We start from the raw sequence: 16,020 nt of genomic DNA on the forward strand, positions 1-16,020 counted from the left end.
GATTTCCACTTCATTGGGAAAACAACATGAGAATCAATATTGACTAAGTGGATAAAGGAAGATGCAGGCCAGTGAAAGCTTTTTATCTCTGGGACTTCCAGTTGGGTAACAAATGAGGTAACAAAGCAGATAGAGAATGATGAAAAGTAACGACTGATTTGGACATGTGAAGGTCATTGTAATAGAAAAAAGGATAATGGCTTGTATTTCTATAGAAATTTAAAGTTAAGAACCACTTTACATTAAGCTTTGTATCCGTGGTACCCAGCACAGTGACTGGCACAGAGGAGGCATTTGATAAGTGCTTGTTAATTGATTGCCCATAGCCAATAAAAATTCAGTAGTCAGAAGAGCTGTTCCTCACTAGAATTAATGTTCAGAAGATATAAATAAAGTTTTCAAAGGATGAAATCCAAGCTATTGACAGTCATATGAAAAATGCTATAAATCATTAGAAATTAGAGAAATGAAAATTAAAACAACTTGTGCTTCCACCTCGCACCTAGTCAACTGGCAAAAATGAGAAAACAGGAAAATGACATTTGTTGGTGGGGCTGTGGGAAACAGGTACTCTAGAGCATAATTCAAACATTTTCCACTTGCAACTCATTTTTGCCTGAGAAATTTTTGTGACCCTGGGTATATAGGTATATGAAATAGATATACATAACCCTTTACTGTTGCCAAATTTTTCATGACCCCTATATTCAGTTATGCAACCACATATGGGGTCTTGACTCCCAGCTAGGCACTAGAATACTCCTGGAAGAACTATGAATTAGTCTAGCCATTCTGGAAAGCAATTTGGCACTATGGCCAGAAAGTTACCAAACTATTTAAATCCCTTGACCCAGTTATACCATCACTAGGCCTATATCTCAAAAGAAGGAAAGGGGGAAAAAAGGATCTGTATGTACAAAAATATTTGTAACAGCTCTTTCCATGGTAGCTAAACATTGGAAACTAAAAGGGTTTTCTATTGGGGAATGGCGAAAGAAACTATTGTATGTGAATGTAATGGGTAATTTTACCATAAGTAATGATGAAATGAACAATTTCAGAGGAAACTGGGAAGAACTTTATGAACTGATGGAGAGTGAAGTGAGCAGAAGTAGAATGATTTATACAGCCATGGCATTATAGAGAAAACAACTTTGAAAGATTTTAGAACTCTGACCTAAATGATAAATCATAAACCACAAGTCCAAAAGAATGAAGACATGATATGCCACTCACCTCCTGGCAGAGAAGTGGTTAAGTTAAAAATGCAGAAAAAGACATGATTTTGGACATGGTTAATGCGGGAATTTGATTAGCTAGATTATATACATATATGCATAAATATGGGTATTTGGGGTTTTTTATTATTTTATTTGCATTAGTAGAGATTATTTTAAAATGTTACTCGAAAAAGTAAATAAAATAAATTCTAAAAATAAAAACATAAAATAATTTAAAACTCAGGCAGATTTTTTTTTTTTTTTTGGTGGGGGAAGAATGGAGACACTAGGTCTCCCTATCTGGTCTAGGCTGGATGTATATGGGCCCAGTCTCGGCATGGAATCAGCATGGAATTGCTCTGTTTTTCTGACCTGGGCTGGTTTGCCCCTTCCTTAGGCATCCTGGTGGCCTCCCTACCCATGGGAGCTTACCATATTGGTGCTGAACTTGGTGTGGATACACAATAGGATGTATCCAAAACTTTGGTGCTCAAGTGATCCACCAGTCTTAGCCTCGCCAGCATCACTACAAGTGTATGTCAAAACACCCGGCAAGGCAGGTAGAATTTTACATCCATCTAGATTACTAGATTCCTGTTTGAAGGGGAGAATCCATGGCAGGTATGAATATAAAATGCCTGAACTCAAATGAAATGGAACCTGACGTCTACCACCAATCCAAATTTAAAGTTGTCAAAGGTCATTGACAGCCTGTACATAAATCCTTTAGGTAAAGATGAAGCATGTAGCATATCACTGTGGCTGGTAAGAGAGACAAAATCTTTTGTGCCCATGGGGGATTTGGAATTTGACTGTGAAATGAATAAATTCTTATTTCAAAGGCCAGCCTTGTTATCAGAGTGACAATGACTAGGATGCATTTTATAACATTTTCCAGTTAGTGAAAACAGTTCAAAATATGACAGCATGTGGCACTTCAAGGTTGCTTCAAAGAAGATATTAATTTGCTTTGGAAACACTGTGGGTTCTTCATCAACCTTCCTTCCAACCTCCTTCTCCCTCCTTCCCCCCCTTCTTCTCCCCTCCCCTTCTCTCTTTCCCCACCCCTCATTCCCTACATACACAGCTGTCTTCCAAGGACAAAACTCCATCCAGCATGGGAGGCTTTAAATCGCTTCCTTTTAGCAACATGCTGTTTGGTTTCCTTCCTGGAAATTGAAATATCAATTCTTTGGCTGCCTTCTCTGGTTTTGCATGCCAGTGGTGTCACTGCCATCTCAAATGCTGATCGTTTAAATTCCACCTCTAAGTTAGTCATTGTCACTTAAGCTCCAGATTTTCCATTGACCTTTCCAGCATTTCTTTCAAGATACTGATATTCTATGGAGTCACCACAGAAAAGAATGTAGGAATATGAACTTGCAGGCAGGGTTAGATCAATGATCTATAGTGCCTTGCAAATAGTAAGTGTTCAATAAATGTTTGAGGAATTTTTAAAAAATCAATGTAGTGGTCTAGCATTCAATGTAGGATTATGGTGTCATGGGCAAAATTTGTAGATTATAATTATGCACTCATGATGTCTATCATGATTTAGGAGAGTGTTAAAAAAATGGAAAGCATGATCCTACCCTCTAGGAAATGATGAGCCTTTTAGGTTTTCCAGTATTCTTTCAGTATTCAATATTTTACTCTATACCCCATCCATTCTGGACAATTTCTGGCCATCTACTTTGCTACTGAAGGTCCTGAGCCCATGGCCACTGAAAGTCCAGAGACCTTACCCTGGGGGATTTGATCCACTCCTCTTTGGAATTCTCACCCTGGGGGCAAGTTGATCTGCTTGGTAAGTGAGTGAGCTAGTGAAAATTCACACAGCCCCCTTTATTTACTTGTGCCAGCCATTCTCACCTCAAATATACCCAGGCTCTCTCACCTCCCACCACTTTTCACTTCTTGCTCTGGGGACTATATGCTAGTATTGCCTACTGGCTATTTTTTTTTTGCAGGGCTATGGGGGTTAAGTGACTTGCCCAGGGTCACACAGCTAGTAAGTGTCAAGTGTCTGAGGCCAAATTTGAACTCAGGTCCTCCTGAATCCAGGGCCAGTGCTTTATCCACTGTGCCACCTAGCTGCCCCAATATGCTAGTATTGCTCTGGGGAAATGAAAGCTAATTTATCTATGGTTCCACTAGCCATCCCTATGGCTTCCCATACCAAAACATTTTTCCCTGGCCCCCTGTCCTCTGTATGTATTGCCCTCTCCCTTGTAAGCTCCTTGAAGACAAAGCTAATCTCCCTTTTGCATTTGTACTTGAAATTTAGCAGTGGTTGGTACCTGGTTAAGTGCTGAATAAATGCTTTTCATTCAATCATTCATTTTATTGAACTTTTTGTAACTATACTTTGGGCCAGTATCTTCAGGAATTCATGGTCAATGACTCCAAAATGAATCTCCTGGTCTATAGCTGATTGCTTAAAGCCCATCACCTCACAAATTTGATTTGAATTATTCAATTCAGTGTCTGTTAATAAATAACCCCACCATGTACAAATGGAAAAATGAAAGCCCTTCCCCTCAAAGATCTTAAATTCCACAAGGACTGGTTTTCTATAATTTTTCCCTAAATGGATCATTGTACCTTTGCATTCATGTTCATCAGCTATTTACCTGCCCCCCTCATACAGCTTTGTGAGTTTCCTGTAGTGTGCCTCTACTTGATATTTTGTAATTTGAAGAAATTAGCATCTATCATCATAAGCACATGAAATTCACTGGGCCATCTGAGTGTCCATTGATGCATAATGGAAAGACCACCAAGCTTTGAGTCAGAAGACCTGGTTAGGGCCCTGACCCTGATACTACTTGACTATGCAAATAACACTATTTCTCTAAACTTTGTTTTTTACTTCTTTAGCCTCTATTTCTCTTTATCTAATTTTAGTCTTTTAGAGTTAAGGAAATCTTTATGGTTTGTTCATTCTTCCAGACTGCTTCCTGATCTAGAACTTGATGTTAAGGCTGGGCCCTGGGCAATTCTGGAGGAAAGGTCTGGGTTGGTCCTGTTGCTATTATTGGCTTGTGTTAGTCTAGTTTCTCAAGGCAGCTCAGACTGGGGACATGAAAGCTTCAGAGTTTCCAAAGTGTTCTGGTCCAGGGAAAAATATGATTGCTGCCTCCCTGGTCTGAACTCTCCAAGTTTTTCACCTGAGTTGGGGTCTGAACAAGAGTAGACTGCTGCTGACCTCAGCCATTATTAGCTATCGGGGAGCTGTGCTGATTCAGAGTGATAGAACTTCAAGGTCCCTTGGTCTGTGATTCCTGCCTTGGTTATTCCTCTGCAGGCTTTGCACTGAACTTGAAGTTGAAAGGGAGACCTGCTTTGCTCCTGTCATCCAAGTCCCTGTTGCTTCTGCTTGCTTCGAGACTTGCTCTTATCTTGGTACACAGCCCAGGACCAACTACCAGTCAGCACCCTGGATTTCTACCCATGGGGGCAAGGTCCCTCTTCCATCTAGGGCTCAAAAAAGCTACAAATTGGCATCTGTTCCCACATACAGAGTGAGGTCACTGTGCCCCAGTATGGTTTTGGGAGCTCCTCAGGCCCTGGTGTACAGCATCTCCTGTGCTGGAGTGCTCTGGTCAGTCAGTGGGCTTATGGCCAGATCTGATCAACACGGTCCATAGGCCTCTCTATCTCCTATTCTGACCTGAGCTGGAAAATGACTCACTGTGATTTTTAAAAATTTTATTTCCCCAATAGAATGGTGTCCAATGTGTTTTCTAGAATCTGTTGGGAAGAGATTTTTGGAAAGGAGCTTGCTATACTTCATTCTGCTATCCTGTCATCTTGACACTATCCTCCCTTAACTCCTAACGTTTAATAACATTTAAAGACTCTACAGAAAGATGGAAGTCTAGACAAACCAAGTGACTATGTAGGACTCAGAGAAGATCAGTATCCTAGGGGAATTATTACAAGAATACAACAATTTCTTGTCCCGCTGATACCAGGGAAACTTCTGGCTGCCAATATTCATTCTAAAGAAGGTGGCAGGTCTCTTTGAATTAGAGAAGCTCCTCTATACAATCCAGTATAGAGTTGCTAAGGTAGGTTATGACCTGGTGGGCAGCTTGCCTTACTAGATGGGGTACTACAAGAACCAACTTAGCTTGGCCCATGGGAATCTTCAGGGTTGGAGGTCCACAAAGGATTTTCATGGGCAGGAGCCACTTGAGCTTCTTCAAACTACTTGAAAAAAAGTTGGAAGGTAATTAATGTGCTATCTGGGTCTGCCTCTGCTGACTCTAAGCACTGCCTAATTCAGGGTTTGAAGCCTTTGAAATCTCAAATGTTCATTGCTGTATGCTAGATCTCCAGGATCCTATGCTTTGGAAACTCCACGTTCTCCAGCTTCTGCTCCTAGGGTGTGGGGTTAAAGAGAGCTTTTGGTATATTAAAGCATGCCTGCCTGAGATATCCCAGAGCAGCAATGCTTGACTTGCATCAAGGAGGAGGGGCCAGACTTGGAAGGATAGCAAGTTTAAACCAGAACATGTTGATATTGAGGTGGCGGGGGGATGCTAAGAAAAACTGAAAGACGGGTGTATCAGCAAAACTGAGGGTTGAGGGATTGCATGGTGAAATTAACAGGAAAAAAAGCAAGGAGTGACAGGGAGTTACATTTTATGTCTCAACAGAATTCCTCAGAACTTCTGTTTCTTCATTGTAGTAGCTCTTGTTCTCGGTCCCTGCTTGCTGTGGGATATGTAGAACAGTCATGGAAACTAGGATCTTAATGAATGTTTGCTGATGATCATGATTAAAGTAGGAGTATAAAAACTTTTGATGCCCTTCTTAGCCCTGTGGCTTTGTACATTGGTGGATTGAGCAAGGAAGAAATTTGTGGTCCCATCCGGGTGACAGAGGATTCAAGTATAAACAAATTAATCATCTTTTCTATGATTGAAATTGAGAGGCAGCCATGGTGAGTGTAGTGTATAGTGAGCTGGCCTTGGAGCCAGGAAGACCTGGGTTCAAGTCTAATCTTTGATATTCTGGCTTTGTGACCCTGGGCAAATCACTTAACCTTTCAATGCTTTAGGTAACACTTCTAAGGCTGTAAATTGCAGAGAAGGTGCAAACCTGCCCTGGTGTAGAAAGTTTTCTCATCCTGGAGTTCCCTGTACCAATGAAATCATAGGTCTAATCCTTATCTCTAAAATATCCTTGGAATTATCCCTCCCTATTATTTCTCCAGTTCTGCTTCTTCTACCTTCCCCACATTGCATCCCTTGGGCACATCTCCAATTTCCCTTTCCCCCCAGTTTGTTTTCTCCTGGGGACAATAATACACCTAGACAAGTAACCCAGAAATGCTGGATCTTGTCAAGATAAAGTATCCCTCATTTGAACATTACATGTGTCATAACAAACTTCCAGCTTCTTCATCTTTCCTCACCTCTTCTCTCCCTTCTTCCCCCCCCCCACAGCTTGCTGCATTAGAGAGACAAGTATTCGATTTCCTGGGATATCAATGGGCTCCCATCCTGGCCAATTTCCTTCACATCATAATTGTCATTCTGGGCCTCTTTGGAACTATTCAGTATAGACCTCGATACATTGTGGTGGTAAGTGATGTTTGCCTATTCTAGTCTTTTCCCTTTGGCCAGGAGGACTACAGGGGTCCTGAGTGGTAGCTAGAAAACAATGCATTGAAAGAGATCAGAGACTGCTTTCTGTAGAGACATAAAACAGCCTAGCATATTTTAAGTCATCACCTCTGGATTGTTGTTTTGTGTTAAGATTGTTTACTGATTTCCCCTTCTCAATCTGCCCTATTCATCCTAATTTATTTATTAAAATGGATTGTTTCATAAGTTAATAGGACTAATAATAAACATAGGATGCTAATTTAAAAAAATAAGCAGCCCCTCCCCCCCCCATGTTCTCCTGGAACTTGTGGTGGAGGGAGAGATAGGAATTAATGTGTCATTGTTGATGACTGTAAAAGCCATGTCCAAGCTTCTACCCGGACTGCCCTGCTCTGTTCTTTAAGTCAGCCTGCAATCGAAACTGACAAGTCTCCTGTTCTTACTTCAGCAGAGAAGGAAAATTGTCAATTTAAATTCCCTGCTGATTTCAAAGAATGGGGAAGGGAGAGAGTCAGTGGGGAGAGAGGCATGAGAGTAATAAGCCTGCATTCACTTGTGGGACTACTAGCAATCTTGGTCATCTACCATAGATTGGCTCAGGAAGACTTTACTATTTTATTTACATAGACTCCTGAAATTTTAGGGCTGGAAAGGATTTGAAAGACGATCTAATTCAACCCCCTCATTTGACTGATGGGGAAATATAGGTCCAGAGAAAGGAAATTATTTGGCTGTCATGTAGTGAGGGTGGTAGAACAAAGACTAGAACCCAGATCTCCTGACCCCCAAGGTCAGGGCACTTTCCATTGGAATTTGTTGGTCTTCCTTAAAGACTTAAAATAAAGTAAACTGAACACTTTCAATGCAACAGTTGTTATATTCCTTTATTCACTCGTTTGCATTGGAATGAGAGAGATGTTTTACTCACTAGGAAGCTGTAGTCCAGGTAATTTTAGCTATTATAGTCTGGTCAGCCACTGAATAGACTGAAGGTCAGCATGTCGATAGTTCCAGAGAAGCCTAATCATTAGATATGTACCTCATTTTAGTACTGATGCCCCACAAATTCCAAAATTGTCCTTGGTCTTGATGGATCTTGCAGAAACTTAGTCCCATGTTCTAACTTCTTACAAACTGATTTAATGAGGAATGAAGGGGATTGCTTACGTGCAGAAATCTGCAGTCAGACCAGGATGACTTAAAGAGTGCTTAGGGAGATTGATAATAACCTCCAAATGTCTTTTTTCTTCCATTTACTAATTGAAATATAGTTGCAGCTGAAAATCTTCAGCTCAGGTCAGCTCAGGGTCCCATAGGCTAGCCCCAGTCAAATTCAGGCTCATGGTATGTGTTCTCGATAATGTTTTACAGACCTGTTTTCTTCCTCCTCCAAATTCTTAAATGATTTGGTATCCAATATATTACTCCTTAGTCTCCAGAATTTCTGACTGTGAATATCATTATGAAGTCCATCGATCCTCACTCCCACATGCCAACCAAGGAAACCACATTTATAGTCTTTTTTTTCAGGGTTGGGCCAACATCAATACAAGGGGGTTGAGGAGGGAGCATCACACCATGGCAGAAGCTAAGAATTAATGACACAGAATCAATAAGAACTTATAGAAACTGATAACACCTACTATGTGCTAGACAGTAGACTAGGTGCTAGGGCTACAAATACAACAAATGAAACAATCTGTTTGCAATGATCTTATGTTCTGTTGGGAGACGCAAAAAGGATATACACATGTGTATATACAGGACCCATATAAAGAGATGGAATACAAAAAAATAAAAAGTAGTTAAGCACAAGGTGGTTTGGAAGAGAGGCCAGTAGCAGTTGGGAGCAGGGGAGTCAGGAAAGGCTTCATACAGAAGGTTGTGCTTGAACTACAGAATCTTGAAGGAAGAAAGGAATTCTATGAGGCAACTAAGAAGGGAGGGAATGCATTCTAGGCATGAAGGATGGTTAAGGTAAAGGTACATATATGAAAGATGGAGTGTCATGTATGAGGCATAGAGAAGAGGCCACTTTGGCTGGAAAGATAGCATTGGGCACTTGAGAAAGGCTTTAAAATAACTACATCAGCATGCTCAAATCTGACCAGTGACTAACTTAGGCAGAAAACAGATCTCCAAAAGCAGAAATCTTATCTCCAAAGTTGGACAGATTCCTTCCAGCCATGAAGATTAGAGAATGAAGGATCTCTTAAACATTCAGGGCCTGGCCACAGCATTGTTAAAAGGTGTAATGACTTTTGCGCAGGGCAGCTTTTAATCTTTTCCAAGTTAGGTATACAGAAGCAGGCAGTAGTCACTTTCCAATTTATGTTTTGCATTCCTGATTTCTCTCCCATTTTCTTCTTCCTAGTACGCAGTGTGGACAGCTATCTGGGTCACTTGGAACATCTTCATTATCTGTTTTTACTTGGAGGTGGGAGGACTTTCAAAGGTGAGTCAAGGATAGGGTACTATTTTGAAATACAAGGAAACCAGCTGGCTATGGAAGAAAAGGATAGACACCGGGCTCATGTGGCCCTCATTTAATTTAAGAGTGGAGAGGAAAGAAGGGAAGCTAATTCACTCATCTTGATGCATTCATTGTATGCCCTTAATTCCTTGATTCAAAGCAATTAGAAATGTTCAGGAAGTCAAAACTAATTTCTCAGATTCTGGGACAGCAATTGTTGTGCTTAAATTTTAAACTCATAATTCAAAACAGCACAAAGAAGTCCTGGAAGCAAAATGGCCTGTGTGAAACAGAGGAATTCGATAAAGACTTGGTGACCTCCCCCCATATACACACACATACACATACATTATAGTAAATGCTTCATGAGACCCAGCATCAGCAGCAGCTGAAAGCTCTGATTAGCTGCCTGCAATATGTTAATTGCATTTCATTATCCCCTTATTATGGCTCCTTTTAACATTGCCATTGTGCCTGGGGTGGTGATGGTGGGGGGGGTGATACTTGCTTTCCTTTTCTTCATACTCAGCAGCTAGCCTCTTTGGTCTTTTCAATAGGTAGCTTAGTAGCTCGATCTAGGAGGCTCACCTCCATGTGGATATGTGGACTGTGCTCAGAACCAATGGACACCACAGTTGCCAATCCTAAACAGGCTGTAAATTGCCAACCAGGAAGAACACAGAGCTCAGAGAGACTAATTGGTCTGGGTTCAGTCCTGGATGTTTTTCAGGGGGCCAGAAGGCTTGGGTCAAATGTCAAGTTGCAGATGTTGTCTTGATGGGGAATCTGGCTTTGGGGGAGCCCTTTCCAGGTAGGGGGAATAAATTCTTAATTCCATAACTAATTGCTCTTTCTGAGGATTACCAAGCTCCCTGAGGGCGTTCCCTTAGTCAATGCTCTTCACAATTCCAGTCCTGGTGATAACCAATTAAACTTTAAAACCTAACCCTGGCCCACATTTGTCTGCCAGCTCATTGTTGTTGTTGCTGTTCATATCAATGAGGTCAGCATTCATCAAGCATTCACTGAGCATGACAGGCAGAATACAGTAGATGAAAGAAAGTGCATTTTTTACAGGGAGGGTGAAGGGAAGTCACGCTTCATTTTTGAGTTTCATTAACTATGCAGTGCCAGACGCTGAGCTCTCTGATAGGATGTTTGATGTACCAGACCCGCAGCTTTCTTGGGTTATCTGGATTTAATTGCTTGAAGGAGATTCTCTTGTCCTGCAATTCTTGCCATAAGTCCAGGTGCCTTTATAAATCAAAGAGCACAGACACCTTCTTTGTTGGTTTCACTTAATTCTTTGTCAAAGATGGTGGTTCTTCTGTGATAGCTTATAAATTCATGAACTACTACACACCGGGCTGACCCTCATGGGACTTTTTTGGGGGGGGTCAGTTTTGCTATAGCAGAATCTCCTGGATGGCAGCAGTGACAACATTATAGGGAATTTGCCTGTCTTTTGTCTTTTCTCCTTCCTTCTTCCTTCCTTCCTTCCTTCCTTCCTTTCTTTCTTTCTTTCTTTCTTTCTTTCTTTCTTTCTTTCTTTCTTTCTTTCTTTCTTTCTTTCTTTCTTTCCTTTCTTTTCTTTCTTTCTTTCTTTCTTTCTTTCTTTCTTTCTTCTTTCTTTCTTTCTTTCTTTCTTCTTTCTTTCTTCCTTCCTTCCTTCCTTCCTTCCTTCCTTCCTTCCTTCCTTCCTTCCTTCCTTCCTTCCTTCCTTCCTTCCTTCCTTCCTTCCTTCCTTTCTTTCTTTCTTTCTTTCTGAGCAATAAGGGTTAAGTGACTTGCCCAGGGTCACACAGCTAGTAAGTGTCTGAGGGTCGGATTTGAACTCAGGTCCTCCTGAATCCAAGGCCGGTGCTTTATCCACCCTGTCACCTAGCTGCCCCGCCTTTGTCTTCTTTCTAATTTTTATTAGTCAAGTCTTTGCAGACTGATATTTTATAAGTTTAGTGAAAGGTTAATGGGTCTCAGTTTTGCAAAGCTCTTCTTGCATGTTCTCCCCATGAAGGATACCTACATGTCAACAAAATTGGTTGGAGAGAATGCCAACTTGTCCATATCCTTAACTGGAAACTTGGTAAAGAGGGCAAGAGCTGGGGCCCTCTGGCCTCCCACAGGATGTTAGCACAGGGGGAGAAGCAAAGCAGCAGAGACAGGATAACATCTAGGAGGAGCACCACATGACTGCATTAGTGATTAGCCACTGGCTTGCAGTATCCAGGCTATTTAAGAAAGGGAAGCAATGCAAACATTGCTAGTGAATATTGTAAGACTGGCTGGTATAAGTATATGATTGCAGAAATATTGTAAGGAGTAAAGGAGGAGGTGACGCAGGGAGCAGTCTTGAAAGCCTGGCAGAGCAGAGTCCAAAATTTGTAGTAAAGTTTTATCATCTCTGTACTCTGTTGATCGCCATCCCCATCCTCACCTGGAAACAGGGCAGAGCAGATAGTATTTGTTTTCCCCAGGCATTTTGTCAATCTCTGTATCCCCTGTCCTCCACCCCCACCCCTACAGTTTTGCCAGACCAGAGCCAGGCACTTTACACCTGGGGAGTAGTCTGTGATGATCTTTGCTTCAGAATCTGCACACAAGCTGCTGATCTGATTTGCAGTTTGTAACCATTCTCCCATCCTAGGAGACTATCACAGGGGGGGAGGGGAGCACAAAGAGGGAATAAATTCACATGTGATATATAGTCTGCTTGCCCTTACCAACTTCAGCTGCCTGAATATAATGTTCTCTCACCACTCTGGATTCTTCTGTTGTTTTAACCTACTAGTTCAGGCAGAGAAAAATTGAATGCCGATGTGATCATGCTCTCATAATGGTTGGTGATGATAATATTTTAAATCTGGCTTGTATCTTTAAAAAATCAGTGATATGAGAGTGTTTACTGCTTTCTAACAGGCATTTTTTCACCCTGTTCTTGATGCCTAAGTTACACTGAGATCTGATACTAATAGATCACATTTAAATCATCTTTTACAGTTTACAAAGCACTTTCCTTAGGACACTCTTATGAGGTGGTAGGTAGTATAAGCATTAGTATCCCCATTTTACAAATGAGGAAACTGAGGCAGAGCGTGGCTAAGTGACTTCCTCATACTCACATGGCTATGGTAAAATACCCAAGACAGGACTTGCATCAGATCTTCTAGATTCACAGGCCATATTCTTTTCACTATATTAGGCATACCTCCCTCTCTAGGAGAAATCACACTGCTGGTTGTTTTACAATAGAGATGTGCCTGGGAGAAAGCAAAGAAACAGCAGCATTCATCCAAGGAGGGGGAGGTGAGAGATGGCAATGCTAATAATAGTAATACCTAACATTTATATAGTGCTTAAGTGTTTGCAAAGTGCTTTACATATATTGTCTCATTTAGTTTTTCTTTTGTGTGTGTGTGGGGCAATGAGGGTTAAGTGACTTGTCCAGGGTCACACGGCTAGTAAGTGTCAAGTGTCTGAGGCCAGATTTGGAAACTCGGGTCTCCTGAATCCAGGGCTGGTGCTTTATCCACTATGCCACCTAGCTGCCCCTCATTTAGTCTTCATAACAACCCTGAGAGCTGGGTGCTATTATCATCACTCACCTATTTTATAGATGAGTAAGCCAAGACTGAGTGAGGTTGATTTACCTATGGTCACATAGCTGGTAAGTAGGATTCAAATTCCCGTCATCCTTTTTATAAATTAATTTTTAATCTGAAATTAAAAATCCCAAAGAGAGTGGGAATTTGTATATACCTTGTAGATCAGGAAAATAGGATGGTATATGAAACTGCAAGTCTTGATGATGTACAGGTTTGCTTTTCTTTTTAAGGATAGCACACATCCATGTGTAACTTTCAAAGCTTTCTTTCTCGTCTTTCATCTGTCCATTTTAAAAGAAAAAAAGTGGCCTCAATGACTTTCTTTTTAAAAATGTTGCTGCCCTATCCCTTCTCATCCTTCAACTCCTTCCCTTTGGAAAAGGAGAGAAAAGAAAGATTAAGCTCTTGTAACAAATATACATAATCAAGCAAAATTCATTCTGACATTGGCTATGTTTGGTGCTATATGGCTTATTCTGCATCTTGATTCCATATATATATATTGGGGTAGTGAGGGTTAAGTGACTTGCTCAGGTCACACAGCTAGTACGTGTCAAGTGTCTGAGGCTGGATTTGAACTCAGGTCCTCCAGAATCCAGGGCCAGTGCAGCTGAGGTTTTGTTTTTTTAATTCTAGCCAAAAGATGGGGTCATAAAAACCTCAAATAACAATTAATTCTTTACATCTGTCAAGAAGTGGATGGCAAGTTCCTCATTCTTCCTCTGGAATTGTGGTTGGTCATTACATTGATCAGGGAGGCCAGTCTTCCTAACTTTAAGCCTAGCACGGTGTCCCCTAGACTGCCTAGCTGCCCTTAGGTAATAGGAAGGGAGGGAAAAGGTGATGAATGAAGAATGATCCTGTCAGTGAACAGTCTTGGGCTTCATATTCTGCAGCTGCATTGGCAGGAGGAAAAGACCAAAGTTGGAGAATATAGGACCTACACTTGAGTTAGAAATCATCAGCTGCACAAGGCCAGGATGGGGCTAGATAATTACTCATATGAAAAAGAACTAAGGGTTTCAGTGGACTGCAAATTCAATATGAGCCATGTGTAACTGCTTCTTCATCTTAAGCGATATCAATGGAGGAAGAGTATTTAGAATGAGCAAAGGCACTGTATTCCTATATTCTGCCTTAGTCATGCCATATTTTGTATTTAGTTTTGCATGCCCCATTTTAGGAAGTCCATTTGCAAGTTGGAGCATGACAGAACAGGGCAACCAGGTCTGTGACAGAAGAAAAAAAAGCAGAACACAGGATTGGATGGAGGAATTATAGAGTTTTAGCCCAGAGAAGAGACTTATGGGGCATATGATGACTCTCTTCAAAGATATTGAAAAGCTATCATGTAGAAGGAGAGATTAGATTTAGTGCAAGAGAAAAGAACTAGGTGCAATGGGGTAGAAGTTGCAAAGAAGTCATTTGGGCTTACAGGATGAAAAACTTTGACAGTACAGCTATTGTCGGCTTTAAGAGTTGGCTGGGTTCTCCCTCATTTGAGGTCTTAAAACAAAGGCTAGATGACCACTTGTCAGGTCATTGTAGGGAGGATGCTTTTCAGGTATGAATCAGACTTGATGGCTTCCAAGGGATCTCTTCCAACTCAGAAATTTTGGGATTCAAGATTCAGAGTTATTTTGGTTTTGGCCTCAGAAGGCAGAATTAGAAGCAGTGGGTGTTAGTTCAAGTCAGATTTACCTGGATAATAGGAAAACATTCTAGCAATTATAGCTGTCTAAGAGATTATACTCCTCTGGAGTTAGTAGTTTACACCTTATTTTATGTCTTTTATTATTACTTGCGGCAGCTGAAGACCCCAATTCAAATGTGGCCTCAGACACTTATTTGGCATATGACTCCGGAAAAATCACTTAACCTCTGTCTGCCTGTTTCCTCACCTGTAAAATAGGGATCATAGTATCACCTCCCTCTCAGGGTTCTTAGGATTAAATGAGATAATATTTGTAAAGTACTTGGTTTGTTGCATAGCACATAATAGTTGCTTAACAAATGCTGGTTTCCTTTCTTTCTACTTGTTAAGGATAATGGGTAGAAGGTTGCCTCTTCAGAGATGTCATCCATCTCCTCTGAGGACCTTGCTAATCTTAGATTTTACATTAAAGGTGAGAAGTGTGACTGCTACCTGCAGATAGTGAGGATTTAGCAATTGGCCATTCATTGGTGCCTAGATCAGTGCCTACACGTAGTAGATGGCCAAGCCAGCTATTCAGTCTCAGAGATTCTACTGTAAATGAGATTGGTTTTGTACCTCAGAGGTTCTGGGAACTCCAAGAAGCCTAGAGAATTCTCTTTTATATCCAGCCCAATACACACACATCATCAAATCAAGTTTGTGTGCTTTGTATTTCTGAAGCTGCCAGTTTCCTTTAAATCTGTCACTGGGTTGGTAGTAATGGAGAAAAATACTGATGAAGCTGTCTGATGTGAAGGCCCAACACAATGAAGATCTTACCTTCTACTGCAAGTGAGCTTGTATTTGTATAAGGACTTCAGAATAGGTTGCTCTTTTGATTGGAAAACCATTCCTTTAATGACTCATTACCATAATGTTATTTGGAGGGAATGCTGGAGAAACTAGATCCATTTAAAGAGTTATTACAGGGGCAGCTAGGTGGTGCAGTGGATGGAGCACTGGCTCTGGATTCAGGAGGACCTGGGTTCAAATCAGGCCTCAGACACTTAATACTTACTGGCTGTGTGACCCTGGGCAAGTCACTAAACCCCAATTGCCTCAGCAAAAAAAAAAAAAAAGAAGAAAAAAAAAGTTATTACAGGCCTTTCACATGCTGAGATCTCTTTGCATTTTTAAGCTAGAGCAGTAGGTGTACCTGACAACTCTTTTTCCTGCTTAGTGTCTGCCTGTAGGGCAGAAGTCAGGATGTTAGTATCAGGGCACCATTATGAGAAGTCTCTGTACCCTCACCACCACCACTACCATATCCTCCTAAGAAAAACCTTCTTTGGAGAGAGGCCTCCAGGGATCAGCAGCTCAAGCTGCTACCTTTGGGACAAGTTGTGCCCAAATGACTGGGTTTTCCCTTTGAAGCTAGTCAGAAGCATGCCCAAGAGACTGTCCATGGGGC

The 16,020-nt window shown here is 41.2% G+C and overlaps 1 protein-coding gene across 1 annotated transcript in view; it reads left to right on the top strand.

The window, feature by feature from the left end:
- The window catches only part of NKAIN4 (sodium/potassium transporting ATPase interacting 4), a 118,779-nt gene that overhangs the window by 51,779 nt on the left and 50,980 nt on the right, over nucleotides 1-16,020 (top strand). Inside the window, 2 exon segments of the mRNA XM_043985004.1 lie at nucleotides 6,677-6,814; nucleotides 9,213-9,293. Coding sequence (XP_043840939.1) covers nucleotides 6,677-6,814; nucleotides 9,213-9,293 — 219 coding nt within the window.

Source organism: Dromiciops gliroides, chromosome 2, assembly GCF_019393635.1.
Source record: "Dromiciops gliroides isolate mDroGli1 chromosome 2, mDroGli1.pri, whole genome shotgun sequence".
Classification (NCBI taxonomy): Eukaryota; Metazoa; Chordata; class Mammalia; order Microbiotheria; family Microbiotheriidae; genus Dromiciops; species Dromiciops gliroides.